This window comes from Nomascus leucogenys, chromosome 14, assembly GCF_006542625.1.
Source record: "Nomascus leucogenys isolate Asia chromosome 14, Asia_NLE_v1, whole genome shotgun sequence".
NCBI lineage: Eukaryota > Metazoa > Chordata > Mammalia > Primates > Hylobatidae > Nomascus > Nomascus leucogenys.
In genome coordinates, this window is record NC_044394.1 from 51,316,607 (window position 1) to 51,342,549 (window position 25,943).

Genomic DNA, 25,943 nt, shown 5'->3' on the forward strand with positions numbered 1-25,943 from the left:
GTAACTTCCTAGTGTTGCCATGGCATCTGTAAACTGTCATGGTGCTGCTGGGAGTGTCTCTTAGCATGCTAATGCATTATAATTAGCATATAATAAGCAGTGAGGACGACCAGAGGTCACTCTTGTCACCATCTTGGTTTTGGGGGGTTTTGGCCGCCTTCTTTACTGCAAGCTGTTTTGTCAGCAAGGCCTTTATGACCTGTAACTTGTGCCAACCTCCTATCTCATCCTGTGACGCAGAATGCCTTAACCTCCTGGGAATGCAGCCCAGTAGGTCTCAGCCTCATTTTACCCCGCCCGTATTCAAGATGGAGTTGCTCCGGTCCAACGTCTCTGACACTGACAGCAGCACATCCAGACTGCTGGGTCCTTATCAGAAGGTCAGGCTTTGCTAATTCATTATCTCTCGTGTACTCTAGACTCACCTAAAACTCTGCCTATACTTGCTGTCCCTCTCTGCTCATAACTGACCCCAGAATGGGGCTCTGGTCCCTGATCAGCAGTAGATTCCCTGTATTCTTTCCTCCTCTTTATGGGAATAGCATGGCCCTTCATGCCTTTCTCTCACTTTCTCTTTGCTCTTTGATGCCTGTCGATCTGAGCATTGCATATTGCTCATTAGGACGTTGCAATTGGCCCACAAATAGAAATCTCTGTCCCTGGGGATGAACAGTGATGTGACTCCTGGGCCAGACCCACACTTGATCTTAGACAAGTGAAAAAAGCAAGAAGTTTGGGCTTGACAGACACGGTTCAAAACGCTGTATGACCCAGGTTGCTTAGCCTCTCAGGGATCAAGCTTTCTTATCTTTCAAATGCAGACATTGATTGTATCTCCACCCCATGGTGGCTGGAAGGATTAGGTTTGAAAATGTGAAATAAAATGGCTAAAAAATAGCAAGTTCTCAAAAGACATCATCCTCCCCTTTCATTACTGCTGACATTTGGTATTATGTTTGAGCTCTTGCACTGAAATGCTTTAATAGAGCTTAAAAATTGGGAGGCCTGGGCCGGGTGTGTGGCTCACATCTGTAATCCCAGCACTTTGGGAGGCCGAGGCAGGCGGATCACCCGAGGTCAGGAGTTCGAGACCAGCTTTGCCAACATGGTGAAACTCCGTCTCTACTAAATATACAAAAATTAGCCAGGCATGGTGGCGGGTGCCTGTAACCCCAGCTACTCAGGAGGCTGAGGCAGGAGAATCGCTTGAACCCAGGAGGCAGAGGTTGTGGTGAACCGACATCGTGCCACTGCACTCCAGTCTGGGCGGCAGAGTGAACTCTGTCTCAAAACAAAACAAAACAAAAATTGGAAGGCCTGGGGTGGAATTTGATGAACATGCTTTATTTTGCTAAATTTAGCTGGGGTATGAACTCTGCTGTTTACATTGTTCCATAGATGCACTCAGAGTCCTGGGGAACAGGTGATAAAATGGCTGTTAGTTGGATGGCTATGTGGTTAAAGGGGCAGTAGGGCCCACAAAGGGGATTCTAGCAGAAGGAACAGAAAAAATAGGAAGTTGAGCAGCTGCCTTGGCCAGAGGATTTCACTCCAGGCATTGCCCAGTGGGGTGGCTGGAAGGAAGATCAGGCAGTAAGTGACATTGGAGGTGGCATGAGTACACAGCCTTCCATGGAGAACAGTGATTTGAGCTCCCTGCCGAGCTGGTTCTGAGATGGCTGTGGGGGTGGCTGACTTCCTTGGTCATGAATATCTGTTCTTAATAAAAATGAAAAGGGTGCCTTCTGTGTTTACCACGTGAACCCCATTGATACACCAAGGTGTCCTTTAAATGGTTTCCCAGTATTGGGGGGAGGTCTGTGCTGAGTCACCCACATGTTCTCAGCACTCCTGAGGGTAGGGCAGGGGGTGTGTAGGTGGTGTGGGTTGGAGATTGGCTTGGCTCAGTGGCCGTGGGATTGTTCAGTGTCCCACATGGAAACCAATGCCACCTCTCTGTTTCAGAGCCCAGGGTCCAGCCTCGTCAACAGGAGGGAGCAAAAGGCTCAGATGGATCATACTGACTCTCTACAGGAAGCAGATGGTTTTCCTGGATGTCTTTTCTAAATAGCCTATGCTAAAATATGCTCCACAATGGCTGGGCACAGTGGCTCACGCCTGTAGTCTCAGCACTTTGGGAGGCCAAGGCGGGTGGATTGCCTGAAGCCAGGAGTTCGAGACTAGCCTGACCAACATGGTGAAACCCCTTCTCTACTAAAAAATACAAAAATTAGCCAGGCATGGTGTCATGCCTCTGTAATCCCAGCTACTCGGGAGGCTGAGGCACGAGAATCACTTGAACCTCCAAGGCGAAGGTCGCAGTGAGCTGAGATTGCACCAGTGCACTCCAGCTTTGGTGACAGAGTGAGACCCTGTGTCAAAAAAATAAAATATGCTTCACAAAACCTATATGAGACCTGCAAAGAAAAAAACAAACAAGATTCCTTGACCAAAGACATTTGGACATCTGCATACCCAGTACTTCTCTGGGTATCACAAGGCAGGTGGCCCCGCACAGGTAACTAATTACGAGACAGCGCTTCCTTGTTTGGAGCCCAGAGCTGCTCACCTGTCTTCTCTTGGTTAGTTCTTTATAGCTACATTAAGAATCTTCTATTTTTCTTGAATACTAGATCTGAGCTAAATGTTTTAGCTCATTTTCCACCCTTTGAGAGTTCTATGTCTTGTTTATATCAAGTATATTACCTTTGTTTTCAGCTTTGTGCTTTCTCATGAATTTTTTATGTCTCCTCTAGAGTTGTTGATGTTAAGATGGAATGGACAATAGCAATGGCCAAGCACGTGGCTTATCTCCCCCTAAGATTGCATAAATTCATTAATTTATACCCACTAAGTAGCCACTCAACCAGTTAGGAATTCAGTTAACTGAAACATGACATTACTGCTTTTAAAAAGCTTTTTCACATGCTGTCATGAGAATCAGAAGCTTTAAGGAAATCCAGACACATGATTTTTAAGAATCCTTTGTATTCTCCTGCTCTACTAGTTAAAATTCAATCAAAAGAATTTTGTAGTTTGTTTGAAGTGAGTTATTATTAATGAATCCACCCTGGTTTCTCTTAATCACCACTTCTGTTCCTTTGCTCTTTTGTCTGTTTTAGAAATTCATGAGCCAGACTTTTAATGACCTCTCCTTGATTTCTTTTTGGCTCCACAAAAAAACATTTATTTGGTTTATATAGTCTATCATCTTTTCTGCATATCGAAAATCCAGCCATTTTCTGCTATCTGGTATCTGTATTATTTTCTGTAATTTTTTTCCAAGATTATTTATTATTATTATTATCATTATTATTATTATTTTTAGATGAAATCTCACTCTGTTGCCCAGGTTGGAGTGCAATGACACAATCTCGGCTCACTGCACCCTCCGCCTCCCGGGTTCAAGCGATTCTCCTGCCTCGGCCTCCTGGGTAGCTGGGATTACAGGCATCCACCACGCCCGGCTAATTTTTGTGGTTTTAGTAGAGACAGGGTTTTGCCATGTTAGCCAGGCTGTCTCCAAGATTATTTATAATTGCTGTCATCCATGGGTCATCTCAGTCCTGTGTAAAATGTTCCGATTGGCGTATACAAGTTAGGAACACTCTGGCTGCAAGTATCAACCGATCTGGGCAGCTGTGGCTTCCACAGGTGGGGATTTCTGTGTCTCACACAGTGTGAAGTCCAGGTGGCTGTCAGTTCTGGGCTGCTCAAGTGACCAAGTGAAGAAGCCTTTGCCATTGTTTATCTCCTGACCTTCCCAGTAGTTCATGGTTCCAAGAATCCCACCCATGTTCCAGGCAAGAAAAAGAAAAGGATCTCTTTTTTAACCTTTCTTCAGGATGGGTTGGAGTCTATATTAGGGAAGGAAAGACTTCCCTGGAAACCCTCAACTGTGGTATCACTGGCCTGAACTATGACAATGGGCTACCTCCTGCCACAAGAAAGATGGGGGAACTGAATATTTTTAGCCAGGCACATTTCAATACCGAACAGAATGAGAATTCTGTTAAAAAGGATAAGGAGGGAATGTTGATTGAATAGGGGAACTGCCAGTGCATGCCACATGTAGCTAGAGATTGCAATTAAAGTAACCAAGTATTGTCTTGTTGTCACATTTTTATTAAACTCCTTCTTGACCATGTCTTCCAGACCTTTCTTATAATCATTATCTTTGATTGACTGATTGATCCAATCCATGATTAACTTTACTTATTCAATAAATACTAACTAAAAACTGGGAGCAGTGGCTCACATTTATAATCCCAGCACTTTGGGAGGCTGAGGTGAGTGGATCACCTGAGGTCAGGAGTTCCAAACCAGCCTGGCCAACATGGTGAAACCCCATCTCTACTAAAAATATAAAAATTAGCCAGGCATGGTGGCACAAAACTGTTGTACCAGCTACTGGGGAGGCTGAGGCAGGAGAATCACTTGAACCCAGGAGGTGGAGGTTGCAGTAAGCCGAGATCACGCCACTGCACTCCAGCCTGGGAGACAGAGTGAGACTCTATCTGAAAAAAAACAAAACAAAAACAAAAAAACAAAATACTAACTGAGCACCTCCTAGGTCCCCAGGCCTGGTCTAGATCCAGGGGACACCATGGTGGATACACGCAGCAAACATACAATAAGGTGAGAATATCTAACAGAAATCCTAACCCAGACTAGGGAGCCAGCGATGGCTGCCTGGAGGAGAGGACTTCCAGACTGAGAAATGAAGCATGAGGAGCCAGTGACCAGGGGAAGAAAAGTAGGCAGGAAGGGATTAAAAAAAAAACGTGCCAGACAGAGAATAGAATGATGGCATGGGCAAAGGCCCCATGGTGGGAGTGCCTGCCACTAATGGTGGCATAAGGCAAGTTTCACTGCCCTGGGGGACAAAACGCCGTCCCACAACCCAAACTGTCCTCTTGACCATAGGCAGCCCCAACCCCTGGACCATCCTTACTCAACAGTGATGGAGAGCATGGGAGAGATTCAGCACCCACCTTCCCCACCACCAGGAAGTAACTGGGAGCAGCTCTGAAGGAAAAACTCAACCAAGTCATCACAGCATCCTAGGGGGCCGCCATCTTCAGGGTCATTTAGTCAAATTCATGTCGTGGCTCATGTGATTCCTGTCTTCACTTGAATCGGGTCTTACCTGTTCTTACCCCTAAGAGTTTAGTGCGACCTCCCACTTCAGGCCTTGAACCTTGAACCACTTTTCTTTTTCTTTTCTTTCTTTCTTTATTTATTAAGACGGAGTTTTGCTTTGTCTCCCAGGCTGGAGTGCAGTGGCGTGATCTCAGCTCACTGCAACCTCCGCCTTCCGATTTCAAGCGATTCTCCTGCCTCAGCCTCCCGAGTAACTGGGATTACAGGCACCCGCTACCATGCCTGGCTAATTTTTGTTTTTTTGTTTGTTTGTTTGTTTCCCAGCAGAGACTGGGTTTCACCATGTTGGCCAAGCTGGTCTCAAACTCCTGACCTCATGATCCACCCGCGTCCGTCTCCCGAAGTGCTGAGATTACAGGCATGAGCCACTGCGCCTGGCCATTGCACCACTTTTAATACTTAGCCTTCATTTTAGTTTTTTTTCTCCCCAAATGTTTTAATTGTGATAAGATACTCGTAACAAAATTACTATCTTAACCATTTGTAAGGCTGTAGTTTTGGAGTGTTAAATACATTTATAATGTTGTGCAACCATCACCACCATCCACCTCCAGAATTCTTTCCATCTTGTAAAATGGAAACTCTGTACCCATTAAACAGTATCCACATGCCCGCTTCCCCCAGCTTCTGGCCACCACCATTCTACTCTCTGTCTTTATGCATTTGACTAAGTACTTCAGGTAAGTGGAATCATATAGTATTCGTCTTTTTGTGATTGGCTTATTTCACTTAGCATAATATTCTCAAGGTTCAGCCATGTTATAGCATGTGTCAGCATTTCCTTCCTTTTCTTTTTTTTTGAGACGGAGTCTCGCTCTTTCGCCCAGGCTGGAGTGCAGTGGCGCAATCTCGGCTCACTGCAAGCTCCGCCTCTCGGGTTCATGCCATTCTCCTGCCTCAGCCTCCCAAGTAGCTGGGACCACAGATGCCCACCACCAGGCCCGGCTAACTTTTTGTATTTTTAGTAGAGACGGGGTTTCACTGAGTTAGCCGGGATGGTCTCGATCTCCTGACCTTGTGATTCTCCTGCCTCGGCCTCCCAAAGTGCTGGGATTATGCCTTTTTAAGGCAGTATAATATTCCATTGTGTGGATATACCACATTTTGCTTATCTGTTCATCCATCCACAGACACTTGGGTTGCTTCCAGGTTTGAGCTACTGTAAATAGTGCTGCTGTAAACATAGGTAGGCAAGTACGTCTTTGAGACCCTGCTTTCAGTGCTTTGAGGTATGTATCCAGAAGTAGAATTGCCACCTCCTTGTGAATCAGGACTTCCCATAACAGAATTATTTGGCAGAGACAGAAAATGGAACCTCAGGGACGTCACAACTGCTATCACCATATGGTAATTCTATTTTTAATTTTTTGAGGAGCCACCAAACTGTTTTCCACACTGGCTGCGCCATTTTTCTTTCCCAGCAACAGTGCTCAAGGGTGCCAGTGTCTTCCACATCCTTGCCAACACTTGTCATGTTTTTGATCTCTCGAGAGTAGCCATCCTCGTGGGTGTGAGGTGCTAACCTCCAGTTTCAAACGTTGACCCGTATTGGGATTGGAACAGCGTCAACCTTTGTGTGGCTCATTCCCCTCTAGTATCAGCCAACTCTTAGCTCCCGGCTCTCTAGAGCTACCCCAGTTCAGTTTGGCATCTCCCTCCCAGGAATCACAGGGTTGCACCTATCAGCGGGGAGAGCAGATTCCACATGGCGGCAGCTGAGGAGAGAAGCACCCTGTGTCCTGAAATTTGGGGTCTGGTGGTGAAGCCTGTCAGGGAGGAGGCCAGTCCCACAGGGCAGGATTCTCTGAGCACCTGCCTGCCCATCCATCCTGGGAATGTCTTGGATCAAATCTGACATTAATTAAAAGAGGGCCTCTAGGCTTTTAGAGCACCTTGCTTCCTGAGTTGCGTAATTTATTTATATTTGGCATTTATGCCGGACTTTAAATTTACCAAGTGTTTTGCGGTGATTTATGAGATCATCTTGCCTGCACCCTTGCTGGGTGGTACCTTGGTTGTCGGCTGTCATTGACCTGTTGCCAGTGTCTATGGAGACCCATGGTCATCCTCCCAACTCCCCTGGCATCGGCGTTTCCTGCTTTTGTTTGTGGATTTTAACGACACTGTTGCTTGCTCCTGACAGGCTTAGCCCTAACTTGCTCCACCTTCTCTGCCCAGTCCCTCCATTGCTGTATGGCCTTTGCTTCCCGACTTCATTTCCCTTCTTCACTCCTTTGCAATCTGACTTTCATCCATGTCTTCACTAACGCTTTACTTATAAAGGTTTCCTTCATTTCCAGACAAGTTCACAGACCTTTCCTCATTTCACATCTGTGACCCCAGCAGCTGTTTGAAAGCCAGTTTCAAACCAGCTCTTAGCAGTTCTCTCTCCTTCCTCAGCATCCCTGTTCGTGGGCCACCCTGAGCTTGACATTCCTAATCAGAGACCAGTCCTGGTAGTGTCCCCATGACACACTGGCCCTGCCTAATTGTTAGGGCTGTCCTGTGGGTACAAAAAGGCAGGTTTCATGTAAGGATGGTCTAGTGTTTTCAGGACTGAAGAGACTGATTTAGACTTTTCTTTTTGTGTGTTTAGAAGGCCATCTCCAAGTCTCTTTCTATGCATGCTTGTGTGGGAATTTGTGTATGTGCATGCACACTCACATGGGCATGCTCACATGTGCACACTCCCTTTTGCTCACACCATCACTGCATTCCTGTACGTGTCCGAAACCACACCTGCACACACTCCTTTTCTCTGCACCATCACTGCACCCTGCGTGTGTGAGCATTGGTCTGCTCCCAAGGTTGGCTCTGTACTTCCTGCTACTTGCTCCTGGCATGTGTCACCCTGGCTGCTGCCCGGCACCCCTGGTGTTTTCTGCTTAGGAGGGAGCCACATAAGGAATCTACTGTCCCATCATTCCAGTGCTGTAATGGTGGAATCTAAACACCCACAGCACCTACCTTTATGATTCTCACACTCTTTCTCTCTCTTCTTTCATCCTTCCTCATCCTCTGTAGCCCAACTGCTAAGTTGAAGCTATAATCTTTTTTTTAAGCTTTCAATTAATTTTTTAAAACATTTCCATAGGTTTTTGGGGAAGCCACAGTGTTTGGTTACATGAGTAAGTTCTTTAGGGGTGATTTGTGAGCTTTTTGGGCACCCAGTACCCGAGCAGTATGCACTGAACCCAATTTGTAGTCTTTTATCCCTCACCCCCTTCCCACCCTTTCCCAAGTCCCCAAAGTCCATTGTATCATTCGTATGCCTTTGCATCCTCATAGCTTAGCTCCCACTTATGAGTGAGAACATATGATATTTGGTTTTCCATTCCTGAGTTACTTCACTTAGAATAATAGTCTCCAATCCCATCCAGGTTGCTGCAAATGCCATTAATTCATACCTTTTTATGGCTGAATAGTATTCCACTGTGTGTGTATATATATACATACATATATACATATCACAGTTTCTTTATCCACTCATTGATTGATGGGCATTTGGGCTGGTTCCACATTTTTGCCATTGTGAATTGTGCTGCTATAAACGTGTGTGCAGGATTTTTTTTTTTTTTTTTTTGTATAATAACTTTTCCTCTGGGTAGATATCCGGTAGTGGGATTGCTGGATCCAGTGGTAGTTCTACTTATAGTTCTTTAAGGAAATACTTTGAAATAAATTTCAGAGTTGTCAGGGAGGCCTGTTAGGGAAACAGACTTGTACAACCCTGGAGAATGCCCTTTCCAACTATTGTCAATGTCGGCCTGCCTCCCTGGATGTGCTCTGAAGGTAACAGATCCCCAGACACCTGAGAAAAACCCAGAGAATGAGAAAAAGGGACTGAAGTAAGTAGGACAACCTACCCTGGAGAAAACAGGGAGCCCAGGAGACAGAAGAACATAAAAATTCAAAGTGGTATGTTCAGCTGGAGATTCAAGAGCATATTTATCATGCTCATAAAGCAACAACTGACTGTGATAAAAATGAATAATCAGAGAATAAGAAAGAGTCCTTGAAAATTAATCATATCGTATAATTGCCAGAATTCTTTTGGAAAGTTAAATAGATAGATTCATTAGAATATTCTGAATGAAAGGCCAAGCTGATTATCTGGAAGGTTAAGTAGAAGACAATTCTCCAGTTCCCAGACACAAAGTCAAAGATGTAAGGTATGAGTGCAGGCATGCAGGGAAATTTTTTCCTGAGCTGAAAAAAAGCACAACCTTGGAGATTTAAAGGACCCACCTAATGCTGAATAGTGGGAATGGAGAAAATACCCCACTCAGACATATCTTGATGAATCTCAAAATTCTGAAAACAAGCAGTGGCTCATGCCTGTAATCCCAGCACTTTGGGAGACCGAGGTTGGAGGGTCACTTCAGTCCAGGAGTTCAAGACCAGCCTGGGCAACATATGGAGACACAGTCTCTACAAAAACTAAAAATAAATTAGCTGGGCATGGTGGCATGCATCTGTGGTCCGAGCTACTCAAGAGGCTGAGGTGGGAAGATTGGTTGGGCCCAGGAGGTCAAGGCTGCAGTGAGCCATGATAGCACCATTGCACTCCTGCCTGGGCCACAGAGTGAGACCTATCTCCTCAAAAATCAAAACAACACCACCACCAACAAAGACTCCAGAAACAAAGATGAAATTGTTGAGAGCTTCCAGAGAGAAAAGTCTTCTTAAATACAAGGAAATGAGAATGGAATTAGCATCAAACTTTTCAGCAGCAGCAGCAGATACTGGAAGATGATGGAACAATACCCTTAACACATTGAGCAGACCAGGAACCACGGCTCATGCCTGTAATCCCAGCACTTTGGGAGGCCAAGGCGGGAGGATCACTTGAGCCCAGGAGTTAGAGACCAGCTGAGGCAATAGAGTGAGACCCTGTCTTTAAAATAAATAAAAAGAAAAAAGATATTAAGGCCCGGGCATGGTGGCTCACACCTGTAATCCTAGCACTTTGGGAGGCCGAGTTAGGCAGATCATCTGAGGTCAGGAGTTCGAGACCAGCCTGGCCAACGTGGTGAAACCCCATCTCTACTAAAAATACAAAAATTAGCTGGGTGTGGTGGTGCGTGCCTGTAATCCCAGCTATCTGGGAGGCTGAGGCAGGAGAATTGCTGGAAGCCAGGAGGTGGAGGCTGCAGTAAGCCAAGATCGCGCCACTGCTCTCCAGCCCGGGTGACAGGGCGAGACACCATCTTAAGAAAGAAAAAACAGAAAAAAGATATTAAGGAGAGATAACTTGGGATGTAGCATTTTCAAGTCAAGCTATTAAGTCACAGAGAAAAATCAAAATTTTTCTTCTCTGTATAAGGGTTCAGAAGTTTATCACCCACACATCCCGTAGGAGGCCCCCTGAAAAAATGAAGAAGGGACACAAGGGGATAATATGACATAAGAAAGAGGGCATCACAGATACTGTGTGAGTCCTCTTCTGCGAGACACCTGAGGAGTCAGTGTCACAGCGGCAGGAAGTAGAAGGATGGTTGCCAAGGGCTGTGGGAGGGAGGAGGAGGAGGAATGGAGATCTGGGTTCAGTGGGTGGAGAGTTTCAATTATGCAAGATGGAAAGAGCTCTGGAGCCGGGTGCAGTGGCTCATACCTGTAATCCCAACACTCTGGGAGGCCAAGGCAGGTGGATCACTCGAGGCCAGGGGTTCGAGACCAGCCTAGCCACCATAACAAAAGCCTGTCTCTACCAAAAATACAAAATTAGCCGGGCATAGTGATGCATGGCTGTACTCCCAGCTACTGGGGTCGCTGAGGCACAAGAATCGCTTGAATCCAGGAGGCGAAGATTGCAGTGAGCTGACATCATGCCATTGCACTCCAGCCTGGGCGACAAAGCAACACTCTGTCTCCAAAAAAAACAAAGAGCTCTGGAGATGGTTGGTGGCGATGGCTGTACAACAGTGTGATTGCACTTAATGCCAATGAATGTACACTTAAAAATGAGGAAGATGCTCAATTACATGTTATTCATTCATATTTATCACAATTAAAAATGGTCATAAGAAAGGGAGGAAGGAAGGAAAGAACCTAATTAAAACCTGGACGATGAGAGGATGGGGGCCACGATTCTTAGAACGGTCTTCTTCAAATGGGAAGAGTTTGAAGCCTTAGGATTGTTTTTCCTTACCTTCATATAGCAACCTGATTATATAGAGAATCATATGTTAGCACACCAATATTGTACACTCACTTTTTTGTTTTGAGACGGAGTCACCCAGGCTGGAGTACAGTGGTGTGATCTTGGCTCGCTGCAACCTCCGCCTTCTGGGCTCAAGTGATTTTCATTCCTCAGCCTCCCAAGTAGCTGGGATTACAGGCGCCCACCACCATGCCCGTCTAATTTTTGTATTTTTAGTAGAGGTGCGGTTTTGGCCATGTTGGCCAGGCTGGTCTTGAACTCCTGACCTCAGGTGATCCTCCTGCCTCGGCCTCCCAAAGTTCTGGGATTATAGGCGTGAGCCAGGATGCACAGCCTCCAGCCTTCTCTTTGAGCTAAACCATAATGCTAGTTTCTCAGACATCATCTTGGCATGACCAACAAGGCCATGACCACACGGGGCCCACCCCAAGGCGCCCACAGGCTGTCGTCTGACACCTGAAACCGGCAATTGCTGAACTGGGATGTGTAAGGCAGGCAGTTATTTTTTTCCCCTCCATTAACATTGAAATACTGCTGCTTGTAGGAAAAAATGCCCCTCCCTCCCTTGGATACATATGTTGTGGTGTGCTGCCTGCCCTCCATGTAGCAAAACATACTAGTGATCTGAGACTTCAGAATCTTTTTCTTGCCTGGATTTTAGAAATACTTTGGTGGGAATCACATATGGGGAGTGATAAATGAACCTGTATCTTAGGTTATTCATCATCCTGAAGGAACTGCCAGAGTCTAATTTTGTTCAAAAGTCCTCCAAGGGAATTAAAAAAAAAAATTCCTTTCCTCCAGTTTTTTTAGGCCCTCAAGAACACACAAATTACAAAAACATAAATAAGTCCTCCCCACCCCCCACCCCACCTCCAGAGGTATTCCATAGTCAAGCGTGTGCTAGAGTTCATGATGCCCATGTACGGCCTGTGGGGTGGGGTGAGGCTTCAATCACAGGTGATGTAGTTGTGCTTCCGAGGTATGTGGCCCTAGGCTGCCTTTCCCTTTGACAAGGCAGTTGGGTCCAACCTGGGACCCAGACTGCACGACCTCTTCATGTGAACTCGGGGGAGGAATAGCAGTGATCAGTGGCCTCCACCTCCTGGGGATGTGAGACCCTCTTGTGGGATAATTCCCAGAGTGACTCTCTTGGCTCCCAAGGGGCACAGAATGGACGCTACCCACCTGCTGCAGAGGTTCACCTGATTCCCCAACCCGTCTGGCTTGTGCCTTGCCCCAGGAATCTCCAGTCTCTTTGTAAAGAACTCCCGGCATTGATCTTTTCATGAGCCAGGTGAGAGGCTGGGCCAATGGAGCCTGTGTCTCTTTGTGCGTGTGCTCTCAGCTGCAGGCCTTCCCAGCCAGGAGGGATGTGTGGCTGAATTCCTGGTACGACTTCCATCTAGTGTTTTACGAATCTGAGCCTGGAGTCATAGAGGTTCTTTCAGCCATGCTTTCCCCTCTTCCTCCTAGAATGGTCCACCCACCTCAGAGGCAGCATTTTCGTAGGATCAGGCAGAGAGATCCCTTTGACCAGTGATTAGAGACCTCCTGCCTTTGGTGTGCAGGTGTGGGGCTGGGGACTGCTCCCACTGACTAGGGTGGGGTGGCACTTAGCAAAGCCTCCATCTGCAGCCCCGGTTTCCTAAGTGTACCAGAGAGCCTGCCCACCTCTGCTGCCCAGGGCCCACTTATCACAGGAGAGGCTTGTCTTGGGAAAAATAATTCCCTTCTGACCACGCTACTCGTTGCTTCGTGCTTCCTTCGTCCTGTGTCCTCATATTTACAGAGCTGCTTAGGTTGTCCCTGCTTTCTAAGCCTCCCAGAGGAATTTGTTGTGAACATACAAGATTCCCCAGAACATAACCCTGTCCACTTTCATACAGTGAATCTGTCAGATCCAGACACTTCCCTGCCTGCCGTGGACTTTGGACGTAGAGAGAGGAAGCCCAGTGGCCAGGTGATTGGTGAGGCTCTGACTTGGGAGTCAAGGAACTTTGCTACAGGGTTGCGAGTTTTTCTGCACCACGGCTTCACTGGTGGAACAGAGGCTTTGGGAGCAACAGATAGCAGCCCTCCCCACTCAAGAGGCACAGGGATTTCATGATAATTCCCTGCTGGGCAAAGCAGAGGGAATCTTGGGTTTTTGTGTCTTCCAAGATGGCAGCTCTCCTGACGGTAGCTTCCCCCAGTGAGTCAGAACCTACCTGACCTGTCTCTTTGCTTCTGCTCAGTCCCTTGACCTCAAAACTAACAACTCCCTTGGTTATGAGCAATTATTCATTAAATAAATAAATAAAAACCAACAACTGCGTGTGCTCAGCTCGGCAGAAAGAGGCCCGGAGAGTAGACTGCGGTGCCCTTTCTGGTCCCCCTCCCGCACCTGGTCTGTCCTTGGCCCTGCAGAGATACTTCTTCAGATTCAGGGCAAACCCAGATGTGGACGACCGTGGTGCAAGGTCAGGGGGAGTTGGCTAGAGGCGTACATCTGGGCGTGACACGGAGCTTGTTGGTTGGAACAGCTCGGAATCTTCCATGCCAGTATAGGCATTCTCTCCCTTTTTCTCTGAGGAAACACAGAGATCTGATCTTTGTCTGGTTATTGAGAACTAAAGCAAATTGAAATTGACTCCGAGATGTGGGTGTTTAACAAGATGCCTTCACCTGTTGTTTGAAGATGTGGCTGGCTGTCTTCAGTCAAACAAACGAGGCACTGCCTGTGTCTCTGCAGTCTGCTGGAGTCAGGCTCAACTCTAAGTCGGCAGCCATGACTGGAGAATCGCATTTTCTGGGTCTGTCACTGTTCAGAGGGATCCCAACGTGAAACAATCGGATATGCCGAAAAAGCACACTTATCAACATTAATTAGGAAGTAGTTATTTTAGTTACAAGGGGGATTCATGTTAGAGTATCTTCAATTGTCAATATTTCTTAATAAACAGTAGGATATGACTTTATTGATAAGAATTTTTTTTTTTTTTTTTTTTTTTTTTTTAGATGGAGTCTCCTTCTGTTGCCCAGCCTGGAGGGCAATGGCGCGATCTCGGCTCACTACAACCTCCGCCTCCTGTGTTCAAGCGATTCTCCAGCCTAAGTAGCTGGGATTCTCCCAAGTTGCTGGGACTACAGGCTCCCGCCACCACACCCAGCTAATTTTTGTATTTTTAGGAGAGATGGGGTTTCCCCATGTTGGCCAGGCTAGTCTTGAACTCCTGACCTCAGGTGATCTACCCGCCTCGGCCTCCCAAAGTGCTGGGATTACAGATGTGAGCCACTGCACCCAGCCTTATTGATAAGAATTTGATTTAAAGTCAACTTTTCTAGAACATCTCTATTTTTCATCTTTCCCCACATGTATCTTTTTCCAATATGAATAGCAGGATTAGTAAATCACACTAGAAAACTGCATCAAACTACTTCTTCAAGAAAATAAGTTGGTAAATTTCCTTCCTTTATACAGCCTCTAACAGACTCCACAGGGACTCCTTGGCAATAATAGCTGGCTGGTTCTACTAACATTTGGTTTAATGATTGTGCAATATGATCAGAGTTCCTGCCTTCTTGGTTTTGCTTCCTGCTAGGCCTTTGCAACCAAAGACAGGCCATGCAGGGTTATCAGCACATCACCAGCCAGCCGGTCTCCCCAGAAGGCTCAGCTAAGTTTTAGGGCTCAGAGTGAGAATGAAGATGGCAGCCCTGCCCCATGCTGTGTCTAAGCCTGTGCATCGGCTCTCCTGATAGACTGTGGCCAGGAAATCCCTGCTGCAGTGTTACGTGACGTGGCTCCCGTCCCTAGTGTGTTGTCCTCTCCCAGTTTAGTGACAGTTCCCAGACATGCTGGGACAGACAAGGAATCAAAGCTGAGCTTGTCCTTGGCCAGGTGCGGTGGCTCACGCCTGTAATTCCAGCACTTTGGGAGGCCGAGGTGGGCATATCATCTGAGGTCAGGAGTTCAAGACCAGCCTGGCCAACATGGTGAAACCCTGTCTCTACTAAAAATACAAAAATTAGCCGGGTGCAGTGGTGTGCACCTGTAGTCCCAGCTACTTGGGAGGCGGAAGTTGCAGTGAACTGAGATTGCACCACTGGGCTCCAGCCTGGGTGACACAGTGAGACTCTGTCTCAAAAGGAAAAATTAAATAGATCTGAGCTTGTCCAGCACCTCAGAGGCTCCTGATGCAGCTGGAGGTGGGCACACCCTGTCCCCAAGGCCCCCATTGTCCACTCCAGCAATAGATGTTTCAACATGTTTTGTTTTTAGTTTTGTTTATTAAATTAGAGACAGAGTCTCACTCTGTCACCCAGGCTGAAGTGCAGTGGTGCGATCATAGCTCACTGCAGCCTTGACCTTCTGGCTCAAACGATCCTCCCTCTTCAGCCTCCTGAGTAGCTAGTAGCACAGGTTCATGCCACCACACCCAGCCAATTTTTTTGTGTGTGGTAGGGACAGGGTTTCACTATGTTGTCCTGGCTTGTCTCAAACTCTTGGCCTCAAGTGATCCTCCCTTCTCATCCTCCCTAGTAGCTGGGACTACAGGTGCACACCACCACACCCAACCAATTTTTTTTTTTTTTGAGACAGAGTCTTGCTCTGTCGTCCAGGCTGGAGTGCAGTGGCATGATCTCTGCTCACTGCAATCTCTGCCTCCCAGGTTCATGCCATTCTCCTGCCTTAGCCTTCCAAGTAGCTGGGACTACAGGCGCCCACCACCATGCCTGGCTAATTTTTTGTATTTTTAGTAGAGATGGGGTTTCACCGTGGTCTCGATCTCCTGACCTTGTGATCCACCTGCCTCGGCCTCCCAAAGTGCTGGGATTATAGGCGTGAGCCATTGTGCCCGGCCAATTTTTTAATTTTTTGTAGAGATGGGGTCTTGCTATGTTGCCCAGGCTGGTCTTGAACTGGGCTCAAGAGATCTTCCTGCCTCAGCCTGCCAAATTGCTGGGATTACAGGCGTGAGCCACCACACCTGGCCCCTCAATGTGGTTAATTTTCTGTCTTTTAATGAGTGTCTTTTGGGACCTGGGAATGTACATGTGGATGTTCAGCCTTGCTCCTAGAACTGAGCCCGTATTTACTGGTGAAGTGTCATCTGGCTTGAGGGACATTATGAGGCTACCTGCCCTGTTCTTCCTAACCCACCTTCTCTCCCCATCCCAGTCATCCCTGATTGAGGAGTAGCTCCCAGCTTCAGAGAACACTCCTCATGCCGAGGATGCCCTTGACCTTCCTTCAGTTTCTTTATCATATGTTTCAAAGCCCTCCTCTCTCAAGCAAATTTTTGCCTCTTGCCTAAATCCATCTAACTGTAATTTAAGTCATTTTTCTCTTACTCTGTCTTTAGGGGAGATGGAAATGAATAAGCCATCCCATAACTCGTCATTTCTCCACCTTTGGGGTTTGTTGGTGGTGGCAGTGGTGGTGGCAGTGGCTGTATTTAATATTTATTAAGCCTCCACAGGGTCTTATCTGCTTATCTTAATTTAAATACTTTTTTAAATCAAGGAGGAAAAGTCATAGCATCACCACTTATTTTCTGCGTGGCCTTTGCGTTGACATTTTCTAGACTTCTTCTGGCTATAACTTCTAGAACTGATACTATGAGTGCTTAAACCGGAGGCCCAGCTGGAGAACAAATGGCGTGGAACAAAGAGATTTAGTGACATCCGCGTAATGCCCTAAGAGACAAAGAATTAATGGTAGAGGCACAGGATGGAGAATGGTGGCTTCACAACAGCATACAGGGAAAGATTGAACTTTTAGTTAGCCTGTGAGCCCAGAAGGAATCCCCTGTGAGAAAACCACCCAAGAGGAATGCATTCATGAGCTGCCATGAGGTCTGGGTCAAGTCCAGAACAAGGGGAATGACAGCCCTGGAGTTCCTACTCCTGGTCTGACCACCCTGAAACAACCGTATCCTATTTAGAAGCCCCTCTCATGCTGAGATGATCTGACAGCTGGGCGCACATCCCAGGGAGCATAGTCTGGCAGGAAGAGAAGAATGTCCCCACAGCACCTCTGAGTGGGCCATTTCTGCCCCAGCAGCAGGCTCTGCCAAACCAAGGTGATTGCACTTCTTAAGCTACCCTGTACAGGTGCCCTTTCCCATCCACTCATTACCAATGCCCATAAATGTCAGGTGATGTGGTCTGAACATTTGTGTTTCTCAAAAATGCGTGAGGCCAGGTGCAGTGGCTCACGCCTGTAATCCCAGCACTCTGGGAGGCCGAGGCAGGCAGATCGCTTGAGGTCAGGAGTTCAAGACCAGCCTGGCCAACATGGCGAAACCCCATCTCTCCTAAAAATACAAAAATTAGCTGGGCATGGTGGCAGGAGCCTGTAGTCCCAGCTACTTGGGAGAATCCCAGCTACTTAGGCTGGAGAATCGCTTGAGCACGGGAGGCGGAGGTTGCAGTGAGCCGAGATCACGAAGATCTGTGCCTTGCAGACCCACCGTTACTGACGGTCTCGGGTGTGTTAGTGCCAAACAAGGTTGAGAACAGCAGGCTTGTAAATACTGGACTCCTCAAAGGCAGGACACTGGCCAGGTGGCAGCAGGTCAGATGTTCTCGAAGTTCATATTCTCATGACCTTGGACACAGGTAGCTCCCACGACTCGGGCTGCACAAACGAGGCTGCCTCCTCCCTAATGGAAAGGATGTCAGAAACCCTTAGGTATACCCATCGCAGCCTGCCCTGAAATTCAGCTCTCACCAATGTCAGGCACCTCATGTAGGATACTCTTTTTTTTTTTTTTTTTTTTTGAGATGGAGTCTCACACTGTCGCCCCGGCTGTCGCCCAGGCTGGAGTGCAATGACGCGGTCTTGGCTCACTGCAACCTCTGGCTCCCGGGTTCAAGTGATTCCCCTGCCTCAGCCTCCCTAGTAGCTGGGATTAAAGGTGTGAGCCACCACGCCCAGCTAACTTTTTGTATTTTTAGTAGAGACGAGGTTTCACCATGTTGGCCAGTCTGATCTTGAGCTCCTGACCTCAAGCAATTCGCCCACCTCGGCCTCCCAAAGTAATGGGATTACAGGCGCGGGAGCTACCGTGCCCGGCTGGGTACTCATTCTTGCCAACCTCTTTTTGATGATGTTGCATCCATCAGGCAAACCTTAAAATATTGAACATGGATCCACACCCCTTTCTGATACTTGAGTTGTGGCTTTCATCATATCTACTCCTGGAGTGATGGAGGACCAATACCCTGGCCCTCGGACTCAGAACCCACCTGTGTCTCTCAGACCAGCTCTCATCACCTTCCCTCTCTGATCTGTGGACTGGAGGTGACAGTTCCTACCTATATTCGATTTAGTCATTTTAATGCAAATACTAGTGCTCCACGTTAGGCCTCTAGGCTCCAAATTAGGCTTCGTCTTCAAGACCCTAATCTCTCTGTGATTCTTTGCCTCGGGAAATGGGGGACTGGTGGCCCTTTCTATGCTAGACACTGGTCTATAAGCCTTATACCTGCAGTGAAATATATGTGTCGATACTAGTCTAGTTTATCATTGATTACTGTAAAAATACACAAATCTATTATAAAAAGTTAAAATTTATCAAAAATTATACCCACAAACACAGATCATATATGGTGCCACTCACAATGAAGAGAAATGTAAGCAAACATAAAGATGCAGTGTTAAGCCTGCAATCTCAGCACTTTGAGAGGCTGAGGCAGGAGGATCGCTTGAGGCTAGGAGTTCAAGATCAGCCTGGACAACTTAGTGAGACCATCTCTATGAAAAACTTTTTTAAAAATTAAAACATTTTTTAAATGATACAATATTAAGTCATAACTACATAGAATTAACTACAGCCCACTGTACTACTGTAACAATTTTGTAGCCACCTCCTGTTGCTGTTGCAGTGAGCTCAAGTCTTGCAGGTGTCTGCTTAAAAGGCCTTGTTGGGTGGGGCACGGTGGCTCACGCCTGTAATCCCAGCACTTTGGGAGGCCAAAGCAGGCAGATCACCTGAGGTCAGGAGTTCGAGACTAGCCTGAGCAACATGGAGAAACCCCGTCTCTACTAAAAATACAAAATTAGCCAGGCGTGGTGATGCACGCCTGTAATCCCAGCTACTCAGGAGGCTGAGGCAGGAGAATCGCTTGAACCCGGAAGGCAGAGGTTGTGGTGAGCCGAGATTGCGCCATTGCACTCCAGCCTGAGCAACAACAGCGAAACTCCGTCCCAAATAAAAATAAAAAATAAAAATAAAAAAAAGGCCTTGTGACCCTGAGCATCTCCTCATGAGCAGTTCATCTCTGCAGTGAATTGCATATTACCGTAAAAAGTGATCTCTCTCAGTTCTTACGTAGTTTTCATCATGTTTAGTGCAATACCGTAAACCTTGAATAACACCATGGGACCCATACAAAGTACCATTAGGGATGCTGGAAGTGCTCCCAAGAAGCAGAAAAAAGTCATGACGTTATAAGAAAAAATGAACTTGCTTGTTATGTACCATAGTTTGAGGTCTGCAGCTGTGGGTGCCTGCCATTTCAGGCACACAACTCCTCTTTATAAACAGACAATGTAAACATATGGTCTTGATAAATACAGTACAGCACTGTAAATGTATTTTCTCTTCCTTATGATTTTCTTAACATGAAGAAATTCTGGTCGGGCGTGGTGGCTCACACCCGTAATCCCAGCACTTTGGGAGGCCGAGGCGGGCAGATCACGAGGTCAGGAAATCGAGACCATCCTGGCTAACACGATGTGAAACCCTGTCTCTACTAAAAACTACAAAAAATTAGCTGGGCATGGTGGCAGGTGCCTATAGTCCCAGCCACTCGGGAGGCTGAGGCAGGAGAATGGTGTGAATCCAGGAGGTGGAGCTTGCAGTGAGCCGAAATGGCGCCACTGCACTCCAGCCTGGGCGACAGAGACTCCGTCTCAAAAAAAAAAGGAAATTCTATCTAGCTTGCTTTACTGTAAGAATATAAGAAGTGTTATCTAGCTTCCTTTCTTGTAAGAATACCGTATATAATATATATAGCACACAAAATATGTGTCAATTGACTTTATGTTCTTGGTAAGGTCAATATTAGACTATTAGTAATGTTTCTGGGGGAGTTTAAAGTTATATGTGGGTTTTCAACTGCACAAGGGATTGGCCCCCCAATCCCTGCATTGTTCAAGGGCCAACTATAAATAAAAAATAATTTTTTTAAATGTGTATCAATTTTAAAGCCTGGTTTCTCTGGTGGTGCTGACTCCAGCCAGCCACCTTCAGCCTCAGAGCTGTTAAAGGGAGGGTTTTGGAGCCTTCGCTGTCGGCTGCTAGGGTGTGCACGTGCATGCTGAGAGGCCAGGCCCAGAAGGCCTGATGCTGCTGTCTGGTTTTGGAAGGACCTCCCTCTGACTACCTGGCTTCTGAATCTGACAGTGGCCCAAGGGTCACAGTGGCTGATCCCTGGGGTTTCCTCCACCTCTGTTGTCCTAGGACTCTGTGTCCTGACATTGGTTGTTATAAAAATTCTTATAAGTGGAAAGATACCTGGTAGGGAATCAGAATCCCAAATTCTCACTGGGTGCAGTGGCTCATGCCTGTAATCCCAGCACTTTGGGAGGCTGAGGCAGACAGATCACTTGAGGTCAGGAGTTCAAGACCAGCCCCGCCAACACGGTGAAACCCCGTCTCTACTAAAAGTACAAAAATTGTCTGGGCATGGTGACGCGTGCCTGTAGTCCCGCTACTTGGGAGGCTGAGGCAGGAGAATCACTTGAACCCAGGAGGTGGAGGTTGCAGTGAGCCAAGATCGCACCGCTGCAGTCCAGCCTGGGCAACAGAGTGATACTCCATCTAAAAAAAAAAAAAAAAAATTCCAAATTCACAACCTGCAGCTTACAGTGATCACAGCTATCCCATCAGGACCCCTCAGGATATCAAGCACAAAGGGTAAAATTAGGCAAAAAAAAGAACAGCTTATTCCTTAGCAGGATCTTTGGGCTCCAGACCCCATTGCGGTCTCTTGTTGAGCCAGACTGCATCACAGGTGAGCACTTTCACCTGAACATGGGATAAGTCTCCGCTGCCTTCTTGTCCCCAGGTGTCTCCTGGAGTCGGTGTCACAATTCCAGCATCCTGGACCCACTTCAAACAGACAGGACACAAGGAAGAAATGGGCTGTACTAAGAGACAATGAATCAAAAGAAAACGAGTTCCTCTCACTCAGTAGATTTTTATATCTTCCCTCTTCTTGAAGAAAAGTTCGAATTTGACCCCCAAAGCCCTTGGCCTTGCTCCTGAACAGTGGTGGTAATTCAGTAGTTCTCCATCATGTTTGGATCGAGGGGGATCATCGCCCTCTTCACAGATGTCAGAAGCGTCCTGACGCTGTGCTTCCACTCCTTTGGTCCATGGCCACTGGGTCAGGTCCATTTCCTTCCATGACCCTCGCTGCTCCATCAGATACACGCAGACCAGCATCATCCTCCCACATCTGATCCCTAGGCGAGTGGGTGGTGAAGTTGGCAAGCCCGTGTAGCACAGGAAAGGACGTGAACACCCATCTTGTCTAGCCCCACGCTGCACGCCCGACTCCAGCCACCCCATCAGTATAGACCGCATCTGTCTGCACCATTTGAGGGTGGTTCCTTTGAAAACTGCATGCTGGTGGTGGTGATCGTGCCACCTCTCCTCCTTTCCTGCTGACAAGACCCCAGTTTATCCGGATGGCGGCTCCCTTGATTTCAGGGAGCATGAGCAGGGTAGACTCTTCCCCAGCCCCAGAGAGGGATCAAGACTGGCCTCAATTGGTCCTGGAGTCTCAGTATTTGGGGCCTGAGGCTGCGACGGATCCAGGGATGGGCATTTGCTCCTGTTCTGGCCAAAGAGGTATGAAGGATGCCGGGAAAGGCGTTCCTTCCAAAGTAACGAGACAAAGACTTGATAAAGAAAGGTTTCTACCTTTCTACTTTCTTCTTGCCTAGGATGTAACTGAGATGCCTGGAGGTAGCACAGTAACTTTGCAACTGTGAGGACCTGATGGTGAGAATGAAGAAAAAAAAAAAGGAAAACTAAAGATGCCTGTGTCTGCAGTGACATCATTGGGCTGCCATATCAACCTTGGACTTTCTGTTGCATGAACTAATAAATAAAGCCCTGTGTGTTTAGGCCAGGGGTTATGAAAGGTCCAGATAGTAAATATTTTAGGTTTCGGGCCATACAGTTTCTGTCCCAACTACTCAACTGTGCTAATGTACTATGAAACCAGCCATAAACAATTCGTCAGCCAATGAGCAGGGCTGTGTGCCAATACAACTTCATTTACAGACACTCAAATTTGAATTTTATATAATTTTCTTTTTTTTTTTTTTTTAATTGAGACAGAGTCTCACTTTGTCACCCAGGCTGGAGTGCAGTGGCACACTTTTGGCTCCCTGCAACCTCCGCCTCCTGTGTTCAAGTGATTCTCCTGCCTCAGCCTCTCGAGTAGCTGGGAATACAGGTGTGCGCCATCACGCCCTGCTAACTTTTGTATTTTTAGTAGAGATGGGATTTCACTATGTTGACCATCTTGAACCCCTGACCTCAGGTGATCTGCCTGCCTCGACCTCCCAGAATGCTGGCATTACAGGCATGAGCCACCGTGCCTGGCCAAATTTTATATAATTTTCATGTGTCATGAAATAGTCTCTGTTTTTTTCAATTACTTAAAAAATACAAAAATCATTCCTAGGTTGCAGGCCATAGAGAAGCAGGCAGCAGCCATTTGGCCCCCATGCCTTAGTTTCCCTGGGTGTAAGCTGCTGTTACGATGATTTTCTGTGACTGGCAGCCTTATGCAGTCCTGCTTGACGCGGTGGCAGTGATGATGATGTTCCGTGTGGGGAAATATTCCTAACCCCTCTTGCTTTTCTTACATCTATTTCAGAGGGTCTTGCTGTTGGAGTTGGATTTGGGGCTATAGAAAAGACGGCATCTGCTACCTTTGAGAGTGCCAGGTAAGCCAGCACCCTGGTACCCTAGAGCATGGTTCTGCATCCAGGGGTGCTCCGGGTGTGCGTGTCACCTGGGTGGGCTGTCTGTGCATTATTGTTCAGCACCCCAGCCCCACAGGACCAAGACTGATGGAGGCCGCATGGGGTCTGGTGAAGGCCATCCCTGAGAGAGGAGTCTCCTGAGAGAGGAGTCTTTCAAATGAGCTATTAAGTGGGTGATGATCATTTTGAAAACAAAGCGTGGATAGAATTGCAAACTGTACTCTAAGCACTTCAAAGGTGTGAAGACTGATGACAAAAAACAAAGGCAGCTGCTGACACTCTTCAGGCCTTTCCTTTTTGAAGCCCTCCCTTTGTCTTTCTTGACGCTGGGCTCTCCTGGTTTCCCTCTCTCTTTCCACCTGCTCCTGGAAAGGCCCTTTGGTGGTGGGCTTCTCATCCTATGGCCTGTTCTTAAGAGGTGATGTTCCTGGGGACCTGTATCTAGAGCATCCTTCCTTCTCACTGAACACACCATTTCTGGGCAATCTTCTCCGTTCTTGTGACTTTATTTTCCTTGTGTTTGCTGATGATACCCAAGTCAAGCTCCAGCCGAGTCTTTTGTCCTGAATATGTTCCTATATTTCTCCATCTGCTGTCATGTAGAACCTGCCCCTCCTCCAGGGTTCCCTGTCACTGCTGTACCCAGTTGACCAAGCCAACCCTGCCGTCACTCACAATGCCTCATTTTCCCTCACCTTCCATACAAAAGCACTGGGCCTTGTAAATTCTTGGCTATTCTACCTGCCTGGAAATAAACGGGGCATAGGTAAGGTCACAGCCTTTGGATCACACGCTGTTAGACATCGTGCAGGTGTGGTCTCCATGGTCCACCCAGGCCCACAAAGCCATAAATGCCACATTCTGCAGGGTAGAGCCTTCTGTCTGAGGGCAGCAAACTCAAGTGGCTTCAGGGGACTAAAAGATCATCAAAATGGGTGGAGACAGTCAGGTGAAGACAGCTGGGAACCATGAGGAATAAGGCGAACTTTAAACAGCATGCGCACTATCTAAAGGTACTTGAATCCACAATTATTTTAAAACATAACTCAGTGCAGTGGCTCAAGGGCGACTGATTTATCACTCCTGTAGCTCATTCACTGTCTTCAGACTGATGCAGTCCCAAAATATTCTCCCTGACTCCCCCAAGGAAATAGCACTCCCTCCTGCACCCACTGATCGTGACTGTCAGAAACGAATTTCTCACATAGCCCCTTTTCCATCCTTCCCCGGTTACCAACCCTGCGTGGGGCCTGTTTATGCGCCCTGAGGACTGTGTTCAGGCCACTTCCTTGCATCTGTTTCCCCAGCTGAAGTGGAGCCCCTGTGTGTTAAATGTAGTCATTGCTGGTCGCTGAATTCTAAGGCTGTATGTTAAGAGGCGTGCCTGCTCCACGAAGCCCCGAATTTGTGCATGGGCTGGAATGTTCTAGGGCAAAACTTTTCTTGTTCTCAACTTCATATTCCTGCCTCTTAGACTCCCAAGTCATTCATTAAAATGACGCCCATGGTGAAAATCACATGAGATGGTAGACAAGGAGGGCAGAGCCTTTAGAATGTAAGAAATGTCACCCAAAACAAGGGCTAATGATGACTCGTCACACCCTGCAGACTGCCCTTTTAAGCACGGGGCCTGGGGTGGGGGCGCATGTAGCTCTTCTGCCCCTGGCACGGCAGTTTTGATCCTGACTCCACTAGACGACAAGAGACTTCAGAGTCAAGCAGTATCCATGGGGCTGAAGAGCCCAGAGGGTCTGACCTTATAAACATTCAAAGGCCAAGTCCTCCCAGAGCACACGCTGCAGAAGGTCTGTGCCCAGCAAGTGACAGCTGTGCCCCAGGCTTGGAACTCACAGGCCAGGCTCTCTGTCTGGTGGCACCACGTCCCCCGCGACATCTTCGTGTCAACTCCAGTGTTCTTCTGTTCTGTCACCTGCACTTTCTGCCAATCTTTGTAAGTATTTTGGAAGAAAGTGGAGCAAAAATATTTCCAACTCAGCTCCTCCCTTATCTGGACCAAACAGATTCTCTCTGAGTTATAAAAGCCCTCAACAGGATCCTCTAACTGGGGTGGAGTCGGGGCAGCAGGCCTTGGTGTCTTCAGCCTCACGAGACCCTCTGCTATACAAGCATCACTGGAGGGTCCATATGCCCCCACACCTGACCCATTATTGTCACAGCCTGAGGGGCAGGAATGACGGAGCTCTGCTGCCATTGCCACTATGTCCGCAGAGTATTGCAGGCTGCAGAGAAGGAACAAGGGAAGAGCATTCCCTCAAGCAGACCCTTCAGCTCATTCTCCCCACTTTGAAAAACGTGTAGTTTGTGATTCCCTCCTTTCTAAATGTCTGCCCTCTTCTTCTTGGGTGTCAAGATGTAGAACAGCCCCTGGGCCAAGGCTTGTTAGCTTTCTCTGCCTTTAGTTCACACTACACATAGGATTTCATGGGAGGATAGAGACTAGAGGGTAGTGGAGACTGAGGACTTCCCACTTGAGTAGCCAAGAGGGAAAGGTACGTGCTGAACTATAGCCTGGACAGGCAGAGCCTGCCACCCTGAAAGGCTGTAGAATGCTCAACCAGTAGCAGGTCGGGGCCAGTGTTGTGCCTGTTGACACAAGGA

General features: G+C 47.3%; 1 protein-coding gene across 3 annotated transcripts in view; it reads left to right on the forward strand.

Annotated features, from left to right (window-relative positions):
* SLC39A11 (solute carrier family 39 member 11) overlaps positions 1–25,943 on the forward strand; it is a 463,670-nt gene that overhangs the window by 354,368 nt on the left and 83,359 nt on the right. For all 3 annotated transcript variants that reach the window (XM_003279611.3, XM_030827262.1, XM_030827264.1), the window contains one exon: positions 23,216–23,285. In XM_003279611.3, coding sequence (XP_003279659.1) covers positions 23,216–23,285 — 70 coding nt within the window. The remainder of the gene's footprint in view (positions 1–23,215; positions 23,286–25,943) is intronic.